Below are 20,032 nucleotides of genomic sequence, written 5' to 3'. Positions count from 1 at the left end.
CTACTCATGAGCAGTAGAGAAGGTTCCGAGGCAGGGTATTTTGAAACGGGTCCATTACTTTTTCTCCGAACATGATCCTCAACCCAACTTTGACTCACTCTGAACTTGATGTCACTCCATCCTTGGTCTTTATATCTTTCTTCCCTCTATCGTAAGTCCCTTATCTCTGCACTCAAACTTGACCCTCATCTTTTCCTTCATTTCAAACCTAACCTTAAGAGGTTGGTTTCAGATATGGAGTGAACACGTCTGTTCTAAACATTAAATGGTAATAAAACAAAGCTGAATATTTCATATTAAAGTCTTCCTGAAATAAAAATGATTACATTAACGTTGTTGGGTCAAAAGAAAATGTTGTGTATCCAATAGCTCCCATAGATTGTACAAATAGTGTAAAATAATAAAAAAAAATATTTTCATCGCTTATGTCTCAAGAAACACACTGAACACTGAGTTCGATCTGAAATGTTACAGACAGGAAAGGCCTTGATCGTCTCTAACCTGATTAGTGTCCATTCATACGACTTTGATGTATGATGGGAGGAATCTAGGGAGACTGTGAGGAGGACATGAGCCCTTCTTTGTTTGTGTGAATCTAAACTGATACTATAAAAGGTAACTGACTCTGTCTGGAAGAAGTAATTTATTATTTTACTTTGTCAAACCTCAAGATAATTGTAGTGTTGCCTAATGATGGACCATTAGCTTTCTTTACTCTTAACTTTGAAAGTAATTTAACAGTTAGTGGAAAAACAATTGTGGATTATTTAGGCCTCCTTGCCCCTCTACACTCTTCTCTACGCTTGACTTTTCTTCTTTTGGGAGAATTCCTATTTATCCTTCAAGATCCGGCTCAAGCATCAACTCTTCTGTGAAAATTATTCTCGATTCATCTCTTCTTTCCTCCCACTTCTTCCAGGTAGGCAGAGATGTTCTCCCTCATCTGTTCCATGGCACCTTATACGTGTATTCTTTAACCATTTGTTACAATGCAGTGAAATTATTTGTTCACAAATGTAACTGGGGCTTAGCATTTTGAGGATTCAACAAGATAGATTCAACAAAGATAGATGCTATATCAATCAACAGTGTCTTAGTCATACATAAGAATTGCTGTCCAAGGAAAAACAGAGAAAACCAATAAAAGAAAATGACTATATAATAACACTTTTTTCTGATTCCATGTTCATCAGTTTCCAGAATAATTGTTTTTTAAATATAGGAAGTTAATATGCTAGTTAGCCAATATTCTGATATTTTCTCCAGTGTGCTGTAAGCTTTGCTAACATTACTTAACTGTCCTGGTTTGGAATCAACCCTGGGGCACCTCCAGGCTTAGAATAAGACCGAAGACTGGGGTTTACTCATCAGGATGACTAGACCTCATTAAATATCTTAGCATCCAACTGGTCAGGGTCTTCTCTGAAAACACTGCATGTTTTGAAATGTTTGGAGATGTTCATGAAATGTTTGAAGTTCATCTACTTCAAAACTACCACATGAAATACATAATGTCCACACTTTAAAGATTAAAATATCAGAGGGTGACAGAATTGTTTGTTTCCTAATATTATTGTCAGAGTCAGAGACAGACACATAAGCCTTTGCTTCACCAAAGTCACGTGGCTGGATCTCACAGTCCCCTAGTCATAGGTATAGGTGACTTCTGGAGTCAAACCACCTGAGTTCAAAGCTTGGTTTCACCAGTGGAAATGTGTGATTTGGGCAAGATGCTTAAAATCTCTGTGTTTTAATTTCCCTATTAAATTAATAAATTACTATAGGGATAATACACTACTTCATATGTTGTATAAAAATTAATAAGCCATGTATGACTTTAAAAACACAGACTAAGTTCTTAAATTGGTAACATGGAGGGTGAGGTTGATTGAAGATGGTGATCAATTTTATTTGCTGAAATAAATGTGTTAACTTTTTAAAAAAATCTCTTACTAAATTGGACATGATTTTCTCTTACCTTCACATAAATGTTTCCTGTTGAAAACAGATAAAATAAGAGGAAGAAGTTGAGCAATCTCTAAGTCTGTGTGTTAAGGAAATCCTGTGTCCTCGGTATAATGTTATGGACTATTGTGAATGTTGTCTGCCCTAATTTTCTATATACATACTCACATTCTCTGAGGATGAACATAAAGACAGACAGAAACATTACAAAGTCTCAACCCCATTCTGAACGATGAAATTTCACGTGATAACTGAAGAATATTAGTGATGCGGTTATGTAATGTTTAGATATTTTTAGTTGCTTTCACCTCTATCTATAAACTTCCGTCCTTCAAAGTCTGCTCTTCTGTGTCATATGAGGTGGGAGGACTACATTTTACCCTTGACCATGTACTCCGTGGACTCTGACAGGCTGAAGGGAAATGGCTGTTTCATGTTTGTAGAAACTCCTTTGATTCCTGAGAGAACTCAGGAGGTGAAATCTAAGGAATGTTAAGCCCCAGAGAGGAAGCAGCATCCCTCTGAACTTCAGGTGGGGTGATGGGTCTCAGTCTTAGGAGAAGAGCTGGCGTCTCTACTTCAGTTTCACGCTCAGGGTCAAAAGAACTCTCAAAGCAATGGCTTGATTTGAGTTCACTACGAATCTGGAGCTCCAAGTTCGAAAGAATGTCTCCCATGATCCAAGGTCAGAGAAGGATACTTCCTATGAAATCTTGCTTGTATGTATACTTACAAAACCTGAAAACAAGTTTTTATAAAATATTTAAATCTTTTGTATTAAAAGTTCCGTTCTTCAACATTTATACATGTTAAAATATTTGTTAATCACTGAAGAAAATACAGCACCTTGCAGTATGTAAGAGTAAATGATCGAATTACAGACCAGAATATTAAGAAAAACTTCTGCATAATTGGCGAAAAATGTGTTATGCTTAATTATTTTATATGCTTATACTCATATAAGGAGTATTTTTACTTATTTTGTGTTTTGACATCCAGTATCTATTTTCCCATTTGAGTATATACGTATGTTTGTGGTGTGTGCATTTTCAGACATGACAACCATTAAACTCAAATACTGAAATACTCTGCTGCCAGGAGAAGAGGTACACACAATGCCTTTTCTCTAGAATTTCTTCATTACTAAGGACCAATGCCTGCTGTGTGCTTCCCACTCTTCCCTTTTCTCAGTTCAAGTTTGTAATCATGTTTATTCTGTCCCTTCTCCACCATTGTATATTGGATGTGGGGTGGGACACATGGCTTGTCATTTTAGATTGTAGATTGCAGAACCACGAGCAACCCCATCCAGGTCAGATGGAGAGGGCTGCACACCACTTGGATATCCTGATCTTTGAGCTGGCAGTAACTGGACGCCATTTTGTGATGCCTACAATAGGGTGTGGGGGAAATAGTCTCTTGAGCACAAATGATGCTCATAGACATTTGGTCGTCAGATAGGCAACCTGTGGCAGAAGGCTAAATTTCCACCAGAGAGTGATGCTGCCTTCTCATAGTGCAAAGTTGTTGCTGACAACTAGCTGCCTAGACAGGGTCTACATTTCTCTGGCTCCCTTGTATCTGGTGGTGCTGTGTGTCCAGTTCTTGTCAGTGGAATGCAATTAGGAATCAGGTGTATCCAAATTTTCTCTCTCATGATTCAAGAGAACATACTCACATTGGAAGCTGGGTTTTGAAGATACCAAAGACACAGAGGAAAAGAGCTCTGATCATTGACTCAGAGCTTGGAAGAGAACCAGATCCTCCAAGAGCAGGAATTCTATCTTTGGACTTCATGTGAAAAATAAACTGTTTAAGATATTATACATTTCTGAATAATACATTTAATTGATCACAACTTAAGCTAATGCAGGTATGTATTTGGTATTTAAAAGTAAAATTCTCAAGATAAATGAATCATTTAACTTTTATTTTTTGGTCACTGTGAATAGACCATATATTTGAGAGGACTATTTTCAATTTTTGTCTTTAAATGGCACATCTGATTTTTTAAATCAATTTTCATTTTTTATTGAGGTAGTTAAGCCGACATCTTTAGTAAATTCATCACAGACCTATGTTTTCCATACTATCACCTTTTTCTTTAAATTGTACAGGACTAACAAATCTTTTGTCTCTCATGTTCTTCTTAAAGCTTTTGGGTTGGCAGGCAGCTACCTCTTTGCCATTCCCACTATTTGTGTTGCAGACCCACTTGGGATGGCGTGAGGGTGGGAAAAAGGCAGAGCCCTGACCTCACAAGAGGTGGTTCGGGGGGATGCAACACGAAGGGAAGAGGTGGGATGAGAGGAAACGCCTGGGTAGCATGGGGGTCTATTCTGGTGTGTAGGGAGGAGAATTTCACAAGTTTTTGGATGACATTAGCCTGGATGACTATTCTCAATAAAGAAACAATGTTATTCTGACCTGTACTGGCAAGGCCTGGAAGTAAGAAGGTAAAGAGTATGGCCTGGGGAATCTGTGCTCTTCTTGAGCTCTCTTGTCTTTACTGTGTAAGCAGAGAAAGTTCCATTTCAGCCAAATCCTTTCATTCTTTAGTAATTGGCCATATTTGTTAGATGTGCATTTTAGCACCAACTTTTTAAATATATAAACACATTTTTAAGTACGCAAAATTGTCTTTGAGATGCCTGGGCTCTTGCCCTAGCACCCAACTTTTCTGAGTCGGTTTCTCTTGCTTAAAACCCTCATACAACTCTTCATTGATCCAGAGTTCCCACCGGACCTCCGCTAGGTCCATTCCACTTGGTTTCTCCTCACCTAGTTCAGATTCTCAGTGGCTTCCCTGGTGCTCAGAATTTGTTGCTATCGTGATTACATATTCTGAAATCAATTTATTCAACCGTGCATCGTGCAAACTCTCTCCACCCACTGCACTTGCCTGTCTAAGACTTCATGATGCTCTGCTAGTAAAGGGTGTGTACTTTTGCAGTCTCTGCCTTTTAGGAACACAAAGCTGAGTCTTTACATGTTTCGGTGCTTTCTTCAGCCTGGTGCATAAACACAGACTCAGGGGTTGAATTCATTAAAATCTACTTGTCCTCCTAGGCCACCTAGGACTGCAAACACAGATCTACTCTTAGGCTATTTGGAAACTGGAGGAAGAGGGAGCTCAATAATTGAGACCTTTGGTACAGGTGAGAATTCTGATTTAGAACATGGAACAATATTCTGATGGCTTTTTATTCATGTGCTAGGATCCCTTGCTATATATAGCCTTTCCGATACATTTTAGAATGAACTGCAGACCTCCTGTTATAAACTAAAAAAAACATTTCATTGATAATAAAATATAAAGTTAATTGAAAGAGGTCTTCACTTCACCTTGTCCTGAAATCTCAGACCAGGAAGAGGTTCAAGTTCTTTAGGAGGAGACTAGGCCATTTATTATTGCTTGTCAGTCACAGGAGTTCCTTTTTAATTTATACAATGCTTTTATGAATGTGACATTATATCTAGACAGTAATTATGTTAATTTCCTCTAATTGTGATATCATTTGCCAATCAATAGACAAATATTCTAACCTTTAAAAACCTGTAGCAATTGTTTTCCATGTTTGCAAGGCACAGTAACAATAACCTTGAAAAAAATGGAGACATTTCCTGTGAATTCAGTTAAAACAGAATGCTTTACTCTTTTCCTCAGAATAATACCCTTAAAAATTTTTATTACTTATACAGTACACGCTTATTAAGGAAAATATGGTTAACAGAGAAAAATAAAAGGAAAATTGTAAACAGTGCTTCTACCAGCTGAAGATATCTACAGAACATTTAGATATATTTTGTTTTCCTGAGGCACCTATGGCAGACATCTGCCTCTCTTATTGAACACCCAGCATCTGTGTTTGGGGAATTTCCACCTTATGGGGCAGATCCTGCCTCCCGTTTTAGGAGCAGAAAAACCATTACGCATCTTCAGCTGGACTCAGAGCTAAGGGCAAGCACACGGCCGCGGCTACACGAGTCTGACGCAGCCACCCGGGCTTTGGATGAAAGCCGATGAAGCGGAGCAGCGGCGCTGCAGGAGAACCCGCTCCAGCAGGGTGCAGCAGGACAGTTCCAACAGCCCGGGTGGAGGAGCCGGGCGGCGGCAGCGCCAGCAACACCGCGTGTTGGTTTTGGTGATGAAAGTCTTGCCGGTGGCAGCGTCTGTGCCCAGCAGTCCTCGTGGTGGTGTGGTTACTTTAAGGGCTCTGGGTGTCAATTTATATAATGCCGGTGACTGCATTATATTCTTCCAGCTCTTAAAGAGAGGTTATGAGTTACCTAATATGTCTTATAAAATTCCTTTTCATTAAGTTTGCCTGAGTTAGTTTTTATTGCTTGCAACTAAAAGCACAGAATCAGTGGATGATTTTTTATTATATGATTGGAATCATATTTCAACATGCTTCTGAGTCTGGGGTAAATTCTACCTATTGTGGGCTAGGATTTTCTGAGGGAAATTCTTATGTTCAGTTTCAGGGTCCCTTGGGTTCCTGGACCCAATTGTGATGTGTGTGTGTAGAGTAGGGGCTTCCTGTAAAACACCAAGAAATTCTCAGACCAACAGGGTGTCTGAGAACTCAACTCAGTTCAACTCAATTCTGAAACTATCTATCTGGAGATAGCATCCACAAGTAAAGGGCTCAGTCCTAGAAGACCTCCCTCCACTTCAGGTGCCAATTGCAAATCCAGCTTGTTATCCGTAATTCTGACCTCTGGCCGACTGGCTATTAATCAGAGGTTTCCACGACCTCCTCCTCTGGTTGGATTAATTTGCTAGAGCAGCTCAAAGAACTCAGAGAAGCATGTTACTTACTAGATAACTGGTTTATCATAAAAGGATATAATTCAGGAACGGCCAGATGGAAGAGATGCATAGGGCAGGGTGTGGGGAAAGAGCGCAGAGCTTGCACGCCCTCTCTGAGTGCAACACTCTCCCCAAATCTTCACGTGTTCACCAACCTGGAAGCTCCCTGAACCCTGTCCTTCTGGATTTTTATGGAAACTTCATTACTTAGGTATAATTGGTTAAATCATTGGCCATTGGTGATTGATTCACTCTCTAGCCCTTCTCCCCTCCACAGAGGTGGGGGGTGGGACCGAAAGTGCCAGCCCTCTAATCACATGGTTGGTTCTCCTGGCAACCAGCCCCCATTCTTAGGAGACCTAGGGGCTTTCTGAAATCACACCATTAACAAAAGACACCTCTATTTCTCTCATGACAGGAAATTCCAAGAGTTTTAGGAGCTATGAGCCAGGAACGGGGACAAAGAATAGATATATATTTCTTATTATAAATCACAGTATCACACAGCATTATGTCCACCATAAGGGCAAACATTATAAAGAAAGTCAGTAGCATTTGTAAAAGAGGAACCGATCCTTCTACTGTTTTGTAAGTTCCTTATTAAAGTCTGTTCAACCAACCGTTTGCGTGCTGATTTGTTGGTTTTTTTCTTAGGGCTCTTTTAATGATATAGGTTATTGATATTCCCATTAGACTTTTGCTCCGTGAAATCGCTATTCTTTTTTAAAGATTTTCTTGATGTATAATTTACATCTGTTTAAAGTGTACAGTTCAATGGATTTTAGTATACTTACAAAGTTGTGTAGCCAACACAATAATTTTATAACATTCTTATCATCCCCAAAAGAAACCTTGTCCCCAATAGCAGTCACTACCCGTTCCTACTCCTTCCTCTCCCCTCCAGCACTAGACAGCCAGGTAACAGAAAATCTACTTTCTTTCTCTGTAGATTTATCTATTCTGTTCATTTCACATAACCGGAATCATACAATAGGTGGTCTTTTGTGACTGGCCTTTGTCACTTAGCGTGATGATTTTGAGATTCATCTATGTTTGTAGCGCAAATCAGTACTTCATTTCTTTTTATAAATTGCCAAATATATTGTTTTATTGAAATACTGTGTTTTATTTATTCACTTATCAGTCAATAGGCATTTGGGTTGTTTCCACTATTTGGCTGTTATGGATAAGGCTGCTGTGAATATCTGTGTACAAGTTTTGTATGGACATATGTTTGCATTCCTCTTGGGTAGATACCTAGGTGGAATGGCTGGGTGCTGTGGTTAATCTATGTTTAACATTTTGAGGAATTGCCAAACTGTTTTCCACAGCAGCTGCACCATTTTACACTCAATTCATTTTAAATCTGTCCACATTCAGTTTCTCCACATTCTTGACAAAATGTGCTATTGTCTGTCTTTTTGATTATTGCCATCCTAGTGGATGTGAAGTGGTATCTCATTGTGGTTTTGATTTGCATTTTCCTAATGACTAATGATGCTGAACATCTTTTCATGTGCTTATTGGCCATTTTTGTATCTTCTTCAATGAAATGTCTATTCAAACCCTTTGTCTATTTTTAAACTGGGTTGTTTGTCTTTTTGTTGTTGAGTTGTAGGAGTTCTTTATATATTCTGGATATTAAACCCTTATCAGATATATGATTTGCAAATATTTTCTCCCATTCTGTAGGTTTTCACTTTCTTAATAATGTCCTTTGACACATAAAAGTTTTTAATTTTGCTGAAGTCTATTTTATCTGTTTTTTCTTTGTTGCTCATGTATTTGGTGTCATATTAAGAAACCATTGCTAATTCCAATGTCATGAATATTTACCTCTATATTTTCTTCTAAGAGCTTTATGATTTTAGTGCTTATATTAGGGTATCGATGCATTTTGAGTTAATTTTTGTATATGGTGTGAGGTAAGGGTTCAACTTCATTCTTTCGCATGTGGAAATTCAGTTCTCCCTGCTCCATGTGTTAAACAGAGTATTCTTTCCCCATTGAACAGTCTTAGCACTCTTGTCAAAAATCAGTTGGTCATAGATGTATGAGTTTATTTCCAGACTCTTAATTCTATTCCATCGATCCAAGAATATGTCTATTCTTATGCCAGTACCACACTGTTTCAATTACTATAGATTTGTACTAAGTTTTGAAATTGAGAAGTGTGAATGGAGCCCTCCAACTTTATTTTTCTTTTTCAAGATTGTTTCATCAGTGTGGGTTCTCTAAAATTCCATGTGGATTTGAGGATTCCCTTTTCCATTTCTGTGAAAAAGTCTTTTTATAATTTTGATATTGCATTGACTCTAGATTCCTTTGGTTAGTATTGGCATCTTAACAATATTAAGTTTTCCAACTCGTGAACATGGGATATCTTATGTATTTGTTTGCTTTTAACTTCTTTCAGCAATGTATGGAGGTTTCAGTGTACAAGGTTTTCACTTCCTTTGTTAATATGCTGTGGGCTTCAGTTTGCTAAATTCTATTGGGGATTGTTGTATCTATTTTCATAATGACATTGGTCTATAATTTTGTTTTCTTGGGATGTCTTTATCTGGCTTTGGTATCAGGTTAATGCTGGCCTCATAGAATGAGCTAAGAAATATTCTTTCCTTTTCTATTTTTTGGAAGAGTTTGAGAAGGATTTCTTTTATTCTTTCTTTAAATATTTGGTAGAATTGAACAGCAAAGCAATGTGGTCCTAGTCTTTTCTTTGTTGGGTGGGTTTTTTTGGTTTTTTTACTGGTTCCATCTTTTTACTTGTTATAGGTATGTTGAGATTTTCTATTTCTTCTTGAATAAGTTTAGGTAATTTGTGTATTTCTAGAAATTTGTCATTTAAACTAGAGTATCTAATTTGTTGATGTGCAACATAGTATTGGTGTGTTCATAGTATTCTCATATTTGTTTTTATTTCTGTAATGTCAGTATTAATATCCCTACTTTCATTTCTGATTTGAGTTATTTGCAACTTCCTTCTTTTTTTCTTTGACAATCTAGACGGGGGGGTCTAGAAAAAAGTTTTGAAATTTGTCGATCATTTCAAAGAATCAACTTTTGGTTTTGTTGATTCTCTTTGTTGGTTTTCTATTCTCTATTTTATTTATCTCTCCTCTAATCTTTATTATTTTCTTCCTCTTGGTAGTTTTGGGTTTAGTTTGCTCTTCTTTTTCTAGTTCCTCAGTGTGTAAAGTTGGCTAATTAATTTGAAATACTTCTTTTTAATGTAGGCATTTAAAGCTATAAGTTTTCCTCTGAGCACTACCTTCACTGCCTCCTATAAGTTTTGGAATGCATTTTTGTTTTCATTCATCTCAAGTATGTTCTAATTTCCCTGTGATTTCTTCTTTGATCTCTTGACTGTTTAAGAATAGGTTGTTTAATTTTCCCACATTTGTGAATTTCCACTTTTCTTTCTTTTATGGATTTCTAGCTTCATTCCATTGTTGTTGCAGAAGATATTTTGTATGATTTCAATCCTTTTAAATTTCGAGACTTATTTTGTTGAATAACAATGGCCTGTACTGGAGAATGTTCTATGTACACTTGAGAAGAATGTATATTCTGCTCTTGTGGGGTGGAGGGTTCTATATCCGTATGTTAGGCCTAGTTGGTTGATAGTGTTTTGCAATTTCTCTATTTTCTTATTGATTATCTGTCTAGATGTTCTCTCCATTATTGAAAGTGGAGTATTGAAGCTTCCAACTATTGTTGTAGAACTGTTTATTGCTCCCTTCATTTCTGTCAATTTTCAATTCATATATTTTGGGGCTCTGTTATTAGGTGCTTATATGTTTATAATTGTTACATCTTCTTGATGATTTGAGCCTTTTATCAATACATAAAGTCTTCCTTTGTCTCTTGTAACCATTTTGACTTAAAGTCTCTTTTCGTTACCATATGTGTGAAATACATTTTTCTGTATTGAGTCATTTCTTGTTTTCAGGAGTTTTCTCTTTCCCTTTGGCTTTTAATATTTTGACTTTGAGGTATCTAGATGTGGATTTCCTTTTGTTTATAGTATTTGGAGTTCAGTGATTTGTAATTAATTTATTTTTCAGGAAGTTTTTAGCCATTATGTCTTAAAAATATATATTTCAAGCCTATTTTTCCCTTGTCTCTCTTTCTGGTGCTCGCATTATGTGTATGTTGGTGTGCTTTATGGTATCTCACTTTCTCTGTGACTGTTCCTTTTTCTTCACGTTTTTTTTGTCTCTACATTCTTTAGATTGCATAATCTCTATTGATCTCTCTTCAAGTTCACTAGTTCTTTCTTCTGCCAACTCAAACCTACTGCCAGACCTTCTATTGAATTTTTCAACAACCTGTGTTGTAACTTGGCAACCCACACAACTAAGTTTTAGGAATAATTTTTAGCCATAGCTGCTCTGTGGTTACCTAAAATAAGAGATTATTTTAGGGCCATCTTGTAAGCTTGGTGGCCTTCTGATAATTACTTGTGATAAAAGTAAGTTGAAATTTAAGCTTGTCATCTTCATTCTGTAAGTTTTCCAGTGTAGATGTTAGTAGGAATACCACTACCCCCCAGTCATTGCAGTAATTAATGATCCCACAATGGATAAGTGCAGCTGCCATTCAACTTCCCAAAGTCTTTCCTTCAATAGGCCTTTTATCCCAAGTAACCACAGGTGCTAGTTTAACCAATTATGATGACACCACATGCTATTGATTATTAGTGCTCAATTTTCCATTGATTAGGTGTTCAGAGACTGTTCAGGACTAAAGATGTAATTAAACTAAACCAAAATCCCCTGTGCCCACTCTGGGTATTAAGTACTGTATCAGTCAGGATGTCTAGTGAAGAAAAGGTAAATCGCATTAGGTATTTCAGGCAGAGATTTTTGGTTCCATAGATGTTAGAAGTCTGAAAGAGCAAAAAAGGGTGTTGAAGTAACCCAGAGAGTCACACTTGCAGGAATCAGTTATATGGAGTCCTGGGATACACAAGAAAGGAATAGAAGATGTTGCTGGACTCTGAGAACTCAGAGGGGGGACCCAGGGGGCTGGCACTTGGCCTCTGTGAAGGTGTCATCAGCCTCCGGGTGAGGGAATGCAGTGTGGTTCGTAATCTGGTTGCAAAGGGACACAGTACAGTTGCTACTGTCATCTTGGAGATGCATGGAAAGCTAGTCCTGGGGGTATTGAAAGAAGTTAGAGGTAGGTGTCAGCTGTTTGCTGCTGCTGGAATGTCACTGACCAGAATTTCTTTCCTTCTACATTCTGATTTCCCTCTAGTGACTTCCATTACAGAACTGAACAGGAAGCCAGGCAACAAGGAAGAATGGAGAGTGTATTTCATAAAGTCTTAGCCCTGGTATCATGGAGAAGAGTACACAAAGGGAGTTTGGTGGAGAGAGACAGTCAGAAAATACCATCTGACATTGAAAAATTATGGATATATGAATAACTTCAATCTCACCATAGCTTACATAAAAACTCATTTACTCATTCATTTATTTGATGAGCCCATTCCCAATTCAGGGGGATAGATAATAAATATAATGAATGAGTAAATTATATGGTATTCTGGAAAATGATAAATACTGTGAAAAAATAAAGAGCAGGATGGGGGATTGGGAAGAATAGTTTGGGGTGTGGATGAGGATTTGTGATTTTAAACAAAGTAATCAGGATTGGCCTCGCTGGGCAAAGGTGTGAAGAAAAAGAGGGAGTTTGTCACCTAACTGTCTTGGCGGACAATATTCTAGACAAAAGAAGTAACCAGTACCAGAGTCCTGAGGTTGCAGCATGCTTGGCACATACCAGGAAAGAAGCCAGTGTGGATGGATCCATGGATCCCAGAGCATGGGAGAGAACAGAACAAGTTAGAAGTGACACATCATGAAGGTCCTTCTAGACCGTGGTAAGGATTTGGGCTTTGTTCTGATTGAAATGGGAAGCCCTTAGAGGGTTTTGAGCAGAGGAGTGAGATGATGTGATGCTGTTTTACCGGAATCACTGTGGTTGCTTTATTAAGAGTGGACATTAGGGAGGGAGTAGTGGAGGCTATTGCAATATTCGAGGCAGGAGATGACAGTAGCTTAGACCAGGTTTGCAGAAATTGACAGAGTGTGAATCAGTAGAACTTTGGGTGTATTTTAAGAGCTGAGAGGATTTCCTGATGCTTTAGATGTGTGGTGGGCTGGTGAACATGTCTTGCTTCTTTCTGTCTTTCTCCCTTTACGATGAGATGGTGGGATAGGGTAGGGGATGCTTGGCTTGTGTCTGAGTGGGGTTGAGGGACTGGATCTGAGACGATGTCCTTGCAACTGGTTGAATGGATAGGCAGCGAGGGCCATTGCTGCCACCTGCCATGGAATTATCCCTGAGCACTCTTCCTCAGAGCGCAGGGGAGGCACGGAGAGCAGCAGTGATGCTGCTGTGCAAACCTGGAAAGAGAAATGTCTGCCTTCCTCCCCTCCTCTACTATCTTCTGAAGTTTACATTCTCAATCTTCAGCCTGAAGTGAAAATGCCATAGCACCTAACTGTGTCTTTCCTAAGAGGAGAGTTTAGTGTCACATGCCCAGAGCCACCCTTCTGTTGACTGGCTTTCTGTAACACTTCTCGAGTGTGGCTTCCTCCTCAGGGCCCGGGGCCACAGGGCAGATTCCCAGAACAGTCATACACACCCATGAGACCTTGTGGGGCCTCCAAAAGCAGCCCAGTGCTGAGAGAGAGGAGGCCATCCGGCTACGCATGCCCTCAAGGAGCTTTGGATGGGGGCAGAATGATAAGGGCAGAAGAGGGTTTCTGATACTCCCCCCTGTGCACACTATGATGCTAATGATGTTTGTGAACATTGTTTTAGTGTTGAGATCCCCCGTACTCATGAATTGGCTCATTCAATCCTCACATCAGCCCTTTGAAGAAATTATTGTTTTCTCTCCATTACTGATGGGTTAACAGAGGCTCAGTGCAGAGATTCATTTGCCTGAGGCCCCCCAGCCAGCAGTTGATGGGGCTCAGATCCAGACTCAGGTCTGTGGTGGGGACAGCCTGACGCCATAGCTCTAAACACTGTGCTCTGCAGTCAACTGCATGCACTTCCGGCCCCACAGTCCAATCCCCACTCCTGCCCTCTACACAGAATACATTCCTACATTTTGATGCCTTTGCTCCCCATAGATGCTTTTTCTGAAGTAAGGTAACTTAGAAAAGTAGATTTTTTATGAGGAAGAATAAGGAAGGAAGCACACACAGTTTTGAGGGACAGTTGGGTGAGTGTTTAGACAAGATGAGACCCTCCATAGCACATGCTTTGCTAGCCAGTAGGAAAGTATCAGGGCTGCTTTTATTTTTAATACTATTTTTAAGGTTTTTAAAGGAGAAAAAAGAGAAATCAAATCTGTCACATATTACCACACATGTAAAGAGTATGAATCCACAAACCTATTCAGTATAATTACCACAACTTGAAAATACTTTATTCACTATCTACAAACTTTATGTATATTTTTTTCTTATACACACAGAATTTTCACAGAGATATTTCACAGCACATAATTCCTGACCTTGTACAGATCTACTGAACGCTACTCCCCATTCCTGCTTGGCCCTAAGGGAAATTATTACAACCTTGTTATTCCATATGGCAGTGTCATGTTGATTTCCTTAACTTTTGGCACATAACCAGCAAGTGGGAGCTCAAATTCTTACTGTTAAAAGTGTGAGAAACCGGGGCTGGCCTGGTGGCATGATGGTTAAGTTCGTGTGTTCTGCTTTGGCACCCCGGGGTTCCCTAGTTGGGATCCTGGGCGTGGACCTATGCACCGCTCATCAAGCCATGCTGAGGTGGCATCCCACATAGAAGAGCTACAACTCTACAACTATGATACACAGCTATGTACTAAGGTTTTGGGGAGAAAAAAGAAAAAGAGGAAGATTGGCAACAGATGTTAGCACAGGGCCAGTCTTCCTCAAAAAAAAAATATTAAAAAAAAAAATGTGTGAGAAACTTTTGTAATTTGCCTGCCTTTGTATTTGATGAAATAATTTACCAGACATTAATCAGAAGCTTCTGGATGAAATTCTTCATTAACAAAAATCAAATTCAAATTTTGAGCTGGCCAGCACTGATTTTTCACACTTGTTCTGTGCTTCTGAGCTCCTTGGTATTCTTCTGTGAGCTTTGTGAGTGTGGAGGTCATGCTGAAGGTGGCCAGGTCTCTGTTTATAAGAGATTGGTAGGATCTGGAAAAGAATACGAGTTTGGCTGCTGGGTCAGAAATGTCACCGTCATTAAGTTGGGAGATGGAATAATGCAGCAGTAGACTGAGCTGCTGAAAAATGAAAGATGTTAGATAGGATTCTACAATAACTATGTTTACTTTAATTCTTTCCCATGCAGGTAATTGCAAAACATTTTGTCAAGATGAAAAATAAAAATACAATGTTTATTATTTGTTTCTTTTTCTTTTAAAAAGAGAATATTTAAAACAATGCAAGGCTTTTTGAGTCTTTTAGATTTCTCTCAAAATATTTTGTATTTTTCTTGTACTGATCTAAATCCAAAAAAACCTAGGGTGTTTTAACCATCTGCCTGGTATTCTGAGCCAATGTTTGCCTGCAAGCAATGAAAAAGATTCACACTGAACTTTAACATCAGAGAGTAAAGTGAATTTTGGAGGCAAAGTCTTCCAAACCCTGGCAAATAGGGAAATACTGGCATAGCCTTACTTAACGTGACTCCTCCCGAAGCTGATCTCCATGTGTATTATTCTATAATTGTCAGCGTCAAAATTCAGAGAAAAAGGCTAAAATCTTATCTCTTTCATATTATCCTCATTTACTTTATTATTATTTTTCAAACTTTTGAGCTTAAAAATTTCTACTTTGTAAGTCTTCATTTAAGAGTCGAGAGTATTGAGTGAAAGAGTCAATTTTCCATAAAAAGTATTTAGAAAGATACTATCTGGATCTCAGGTGTTGTATTCCTTCATGCTAGAAGGAATGATACTTGGTAAGCAAAACAACAACAAATCTACTAACAAAAAAGCAAAATAAACAAAACAGCTGATTGGAGCAATATTTTTCCTTAGATGTCTTAGCAAATTTTACTGAATTTCTCTAACGTGTGTGAAGGCCAAGAGTTATGTTTTTCAAATGTATTTTGGTGGTGGCTGACTACACTGAATCTGAGGGCCAAACTCCACATTAATATTCCACAGCTGAATGTGGCCCCATGTATCTAGAACATTAATTAACGCTAGTCCCATAATCATTCTAAATTTAAGAAGAAAATAATACTTGCTTTAAAATATTAGACTTTTTCTTGACACTTTTACATTACATAAGGAGCATTTACACTTTTTGGAATGAACATTTAAAATATATTCACACACATCAAATAACTAAATAATAATAAATTTGCTTATCTAAAGCATGCACACAAGATTCGTAGAGTTTATTGAGCTGTTTGTGGCAACTCTATAATGAACACTTACTATTTCAGCATTCAGCTTTGAACTTAATTCTTTGAAGTTGTGATATTCATTAAAATGATTGTATGTGTCTGCACATCATATGTGTGTGTATGGTGTGTGTCTGTTTAATTGGTGTATTCAGAAGAAATTCTGCTCAAACACATATGGTGGGGTTGCTTAGAATTTAAACACTATAATAACTAGATATTTTTGGCTTTAGGTCCAAATTAGGGAGGATGATTGGAAAATTTAATGTCATGGCAGTAATAGACATGATTTTCTCTTGAATAATTGCTTTTATCTTGTTCTTCAAAAAACAGTTGGTTCTATATTGATGGAGGCATCACAATCCAGTAAAGTGTTACAGGTAATTATTTTAGATGGATAGCTTTAAAAATGTAACTGAATACTTTAAAGGAGAAGTTTGCACTACGCATCCACATTCTCAGAAGGTTTCTGCTTTCTTGAGCAGGATTGACCGTATCTCTAATTCAAAGAGAGACGATTTGTAAGCACTGAGGTCTGGAGATAAATTCCGCACTTAATGGTGCACCGTGTTTGTCACGGCTCTCAGAAATGTGCCAGTCCATTTTTCTTGTGGCAAAACAGGTGCTTTTTGCGGACGGTTAACCCGTGTCTTTCTGGGGGCCTTCCGTGTGGACTAAGCAGAGAGAGGGAAAGCTCCCTCTGTGGAAAGGTGTGTATTAGACTTGTGTTGCCCGGCATTGGTTCAGTGTCCAGACTGTTGTCTGGCTTTCTTTTCTAACAGCCGACACCTTTCTACATTTTGCCTGATTTACCTGTTTGTATATTAGTATACTTTTGATTTTGCCACACTTATGAGTTTTTTCCTCTAAGGATTTGCATTTGAATATATTTTCTGATATTTTCCCCTAGTCCTTACTCGTTTTTCAATGGAGGGAGAGGAAAAGGATGCTGAGCAATTGATAAAATTGATGTCCACCCTAAACTTTTCCCTTGGGTTTTGGAGAACACGTCTTCCTTTGGAGCTGCCTGTGCTCCTGTCTGCCTGCATAACTATGAATTACCAGCTTTGGTTCTTGCCTAAAAATTGGTTTCAGAGACAAATGAGATTCTTCCCTTCTTCTTTAGAAGGCATCTTTAGTGTTTTATAATCTACTTTCTTTTTTTTTTAAATATATGTGAAAAATAAAGAGGATCGTAGGAATTTTCTTTGTCCTTTTAAGGTCCTAACTTTGACCATCTCTTAGCTTGGCCCTTTAAAATATGTGATGGTCAAAAAAGTAAACGATTATGTTTTTATTTTGAAAACTTTTTCTCATAGAAAATAATAAAGAGAATGGTAGGTAGGTGGCTGCCTCATAATTTGACTAGATTTCCTTTTCAGTTACATTTGATGTAGCAAATCTTTAAATCTTCAAAAATTTTCATTTTACAAAATGAATTTTCTTGAGCAAAGCTTTTCACTCATTCCTACTTTTTGAGTTTAATTTTCCATCACTCTAGTGGGAGAATGAGTCATTTAATTTATTTCTATTTTATAGCTACAGATGAAAATGTTTTATTTTATATAGATTTTGTTTATATTCATTCACAATATTATATTTTAAAGCTTCTTTAATCTTTTGGAAAAATCTTATGTCATTTTAGTGTCACAAATGTATATTCAATTTTTAAATGAGAACACTTTACAAGTATTTTTCAGATATATTTTTCAGTTTGTTGAAGATAATAATTTAGAGTTTTCAAAGAATGAATTTAAAGCCCTTTTTTTTGAGGGGGGCAAATATCTTAAGTGTGTGTTTGTCGCATTCCTATGCTGCCTTTCTCAACTGAAGCGTAGCTGCCTAAAATCATTTTGTTTCCAGAGTGTGCAGGACGGACTGACAAACGGTCAGGAGAACAGGGCCTAGGCTGGCACCGCGGTGGCCTCACGCTCCTCCTCCTCCTCCTCAGGACTGGAGTTAGGATTACTCATCCACAGACGTGTGGGATGAGCTGATGAAACTTGAAGCGGTGAAGGCAGATTTGGAATTCCTGCAGGAGCAGCCTCCACTTGGGTCTCTTGGAGTGGCCCTCTTCTTCCCACTGGAGCTGGCGGTTTCCGCGTCATTGGGGTCAAACACCACCGTCATGGACTCCATCCTGGTCACTGTGTACAGGCTGCTCTGCCGAGTCGGGTGGAACCTGGTGGTCTTGAGCTCCAGCTCATCGTAGCTGGAAACTTCAATGAAGGGACACCAGCGAAATGCCCTCTTGAAACCGGCTCGAAATCTGAGGAGAAGCAGGCCACAGAAAGAACAAGTTGTGTTTTCAAGCGGAAATTTCCTTCAACTGCCACAGAAAGCCCTACTTAAGGAAACTCAAGAGTTTTTTTTTTTTTTTTTGTGAGGAAGGTCACCCTGAGCTAACCTCCGTCACCAATCCTCCTCTTTTTCTCTGAGGAAGATTGGCCCTGGGCTAACATCCGTGCCCATCTTCCGTGCCCATCTTCCTCTACTTTATATGGGATGCTGCTACAGCATGGCTTGAAGAGCGGTGTGTCGGTGCGCACCGTAGATCTGAACCTGCAAACCCTCGGGCCGCCGAAGCAGAGTGAGCGCACTTAACCACTATGCCACCCGGCTGGCCCCACGGAAACTCAGTTTTTTAATTTAACTTTCCAGTAAAACTTTTAGAATTTTTTTTTGAGGTATAATTGACATAGTGTATTAGTTTCAACTGTACATCATAAGGATTCCTTATTTGTATACACTGTGAAATGATCACGATAAGTCTAGTTAACATCTGTCACCACACAGTTAACACATGTTTTTCTTGTGATGAGAACTTTTAAGATCTACTCTCTTAGCAACTTTCAAATATACAATACAGTAGTGATAACTATAGTCCCCATGCTGTACATTACGTCCCCAGGACAGGCTTATTTTATAACTGGGAGTCAAATCTTAGAATTTATACCACAGTATTGCTTGTAGTGTTTTAAGTTTTTCTTGTTTGAATTGCATCTTAATTTCCCAAGAAGAAGCTAGTTGTCAAATAGTAAAAGCCCAGCACCAGGTGGTCAATATGCCACAGAAACAGTGCACATTTCTTTTATAATTTTACACATTTGCACAAGTGTAGTTGAATTAGGCTTGCTGGTTAAGGCACTTAAAAATGACGTATTTCAAAATAGCTTCTTTCAGAAATAATTACACATTTATAAATTAAAGTCTCATTTAATAGAATTAATTGCTAATCTTGACAGTTTTCATTTAATCGTATATGAAAGTGCAAAATCCTTGGCCTTGTAAACCATTACATGAAGCTGACTGGAAACAGATATGCTGCTGTGGGGTCACTTGAATTGATACGTGGCTTATGAAACTAACGGGAAAGGTGAGAATTAACTACTGAACAAACTCACGGCGCAGCGTGGTGGACAGCAGCTTAGGATCCAGCTCAGGCAGCTACTTACATGAGGTCCCCTTTCTCCTTGTTCTCAAAGCAGCTCAAAACACATTGGTCTATTACGGGAACTATCAACCCTGAAGCTTCACCCCACCCTCCACGTGCTGGCCTTACAAGTCAGGTGTTTTTATCCAGGAATCACATTTCACCTTTTCCCCGGTCTTAAATTTGAGTGTGAATACTCCTATTTTTTTTTTTCTTTTTGCTGAGGAAGACCAGCCCTGAGCTAACATCCGATGCCAATCCTCCTCTTTTTGCTGAGGAAGATTGGCTAACATCTATGCCCATCTTCCTCGACTTTATATGGGACGCTGCCACAGCATGGCTTGACAAGCAGTGCGTCAGTGGGCACCCGGGATCTG

The 20,032-nt window shown here is 38.5% G+C and overlaps 1 protein-coding gene across 1 annotated transcript in view; it reads right to left on the bottom strand.

The window, feature by feature from the left end:
- Positions 1–14,205: 14,205 nt before the first annotated feature.
- TACR3 (tachykinin receptor 3) overlaps positions 14,206–20,032 on the bottom strand; it is an 81,488-nt gene continuing 75,661 nt past the window's right edge. The window contains exon 5 of the mRNA XM_014784499.2: positions 14,206–18,491. Within this exon, the coding sequence (XP_014639985.1) occupies positions 18,188–18,491 (304 nt within the window). The 3' untranslated portion in view covers positions 14,206–18,187. The remainder of the gene's footprint in view (positions 18,492–20,032) is intronic.

Source organism: Ceratotherium simum, chromosome 12 (genome assembly GCF_057802395.1).
Source record: "Ceratotherium simum simum isolate JZ-2026a chromosome 12, ASM5780239v1, whole genome shotgun sequence".
Taxonomy (NCBI): domain Eukaryota; kingdom Metazoa; phylum Chordata; class Mammalia; order Perissodactyla; family Rhinocerotidae; genus Ceratotherium; species Ceratotherium simum.
The sequence above is the reverse complement of the archived record's forward strand: the minus strand, read 5'-3'. Positions and strand labels throughout refer to the sequence as shown.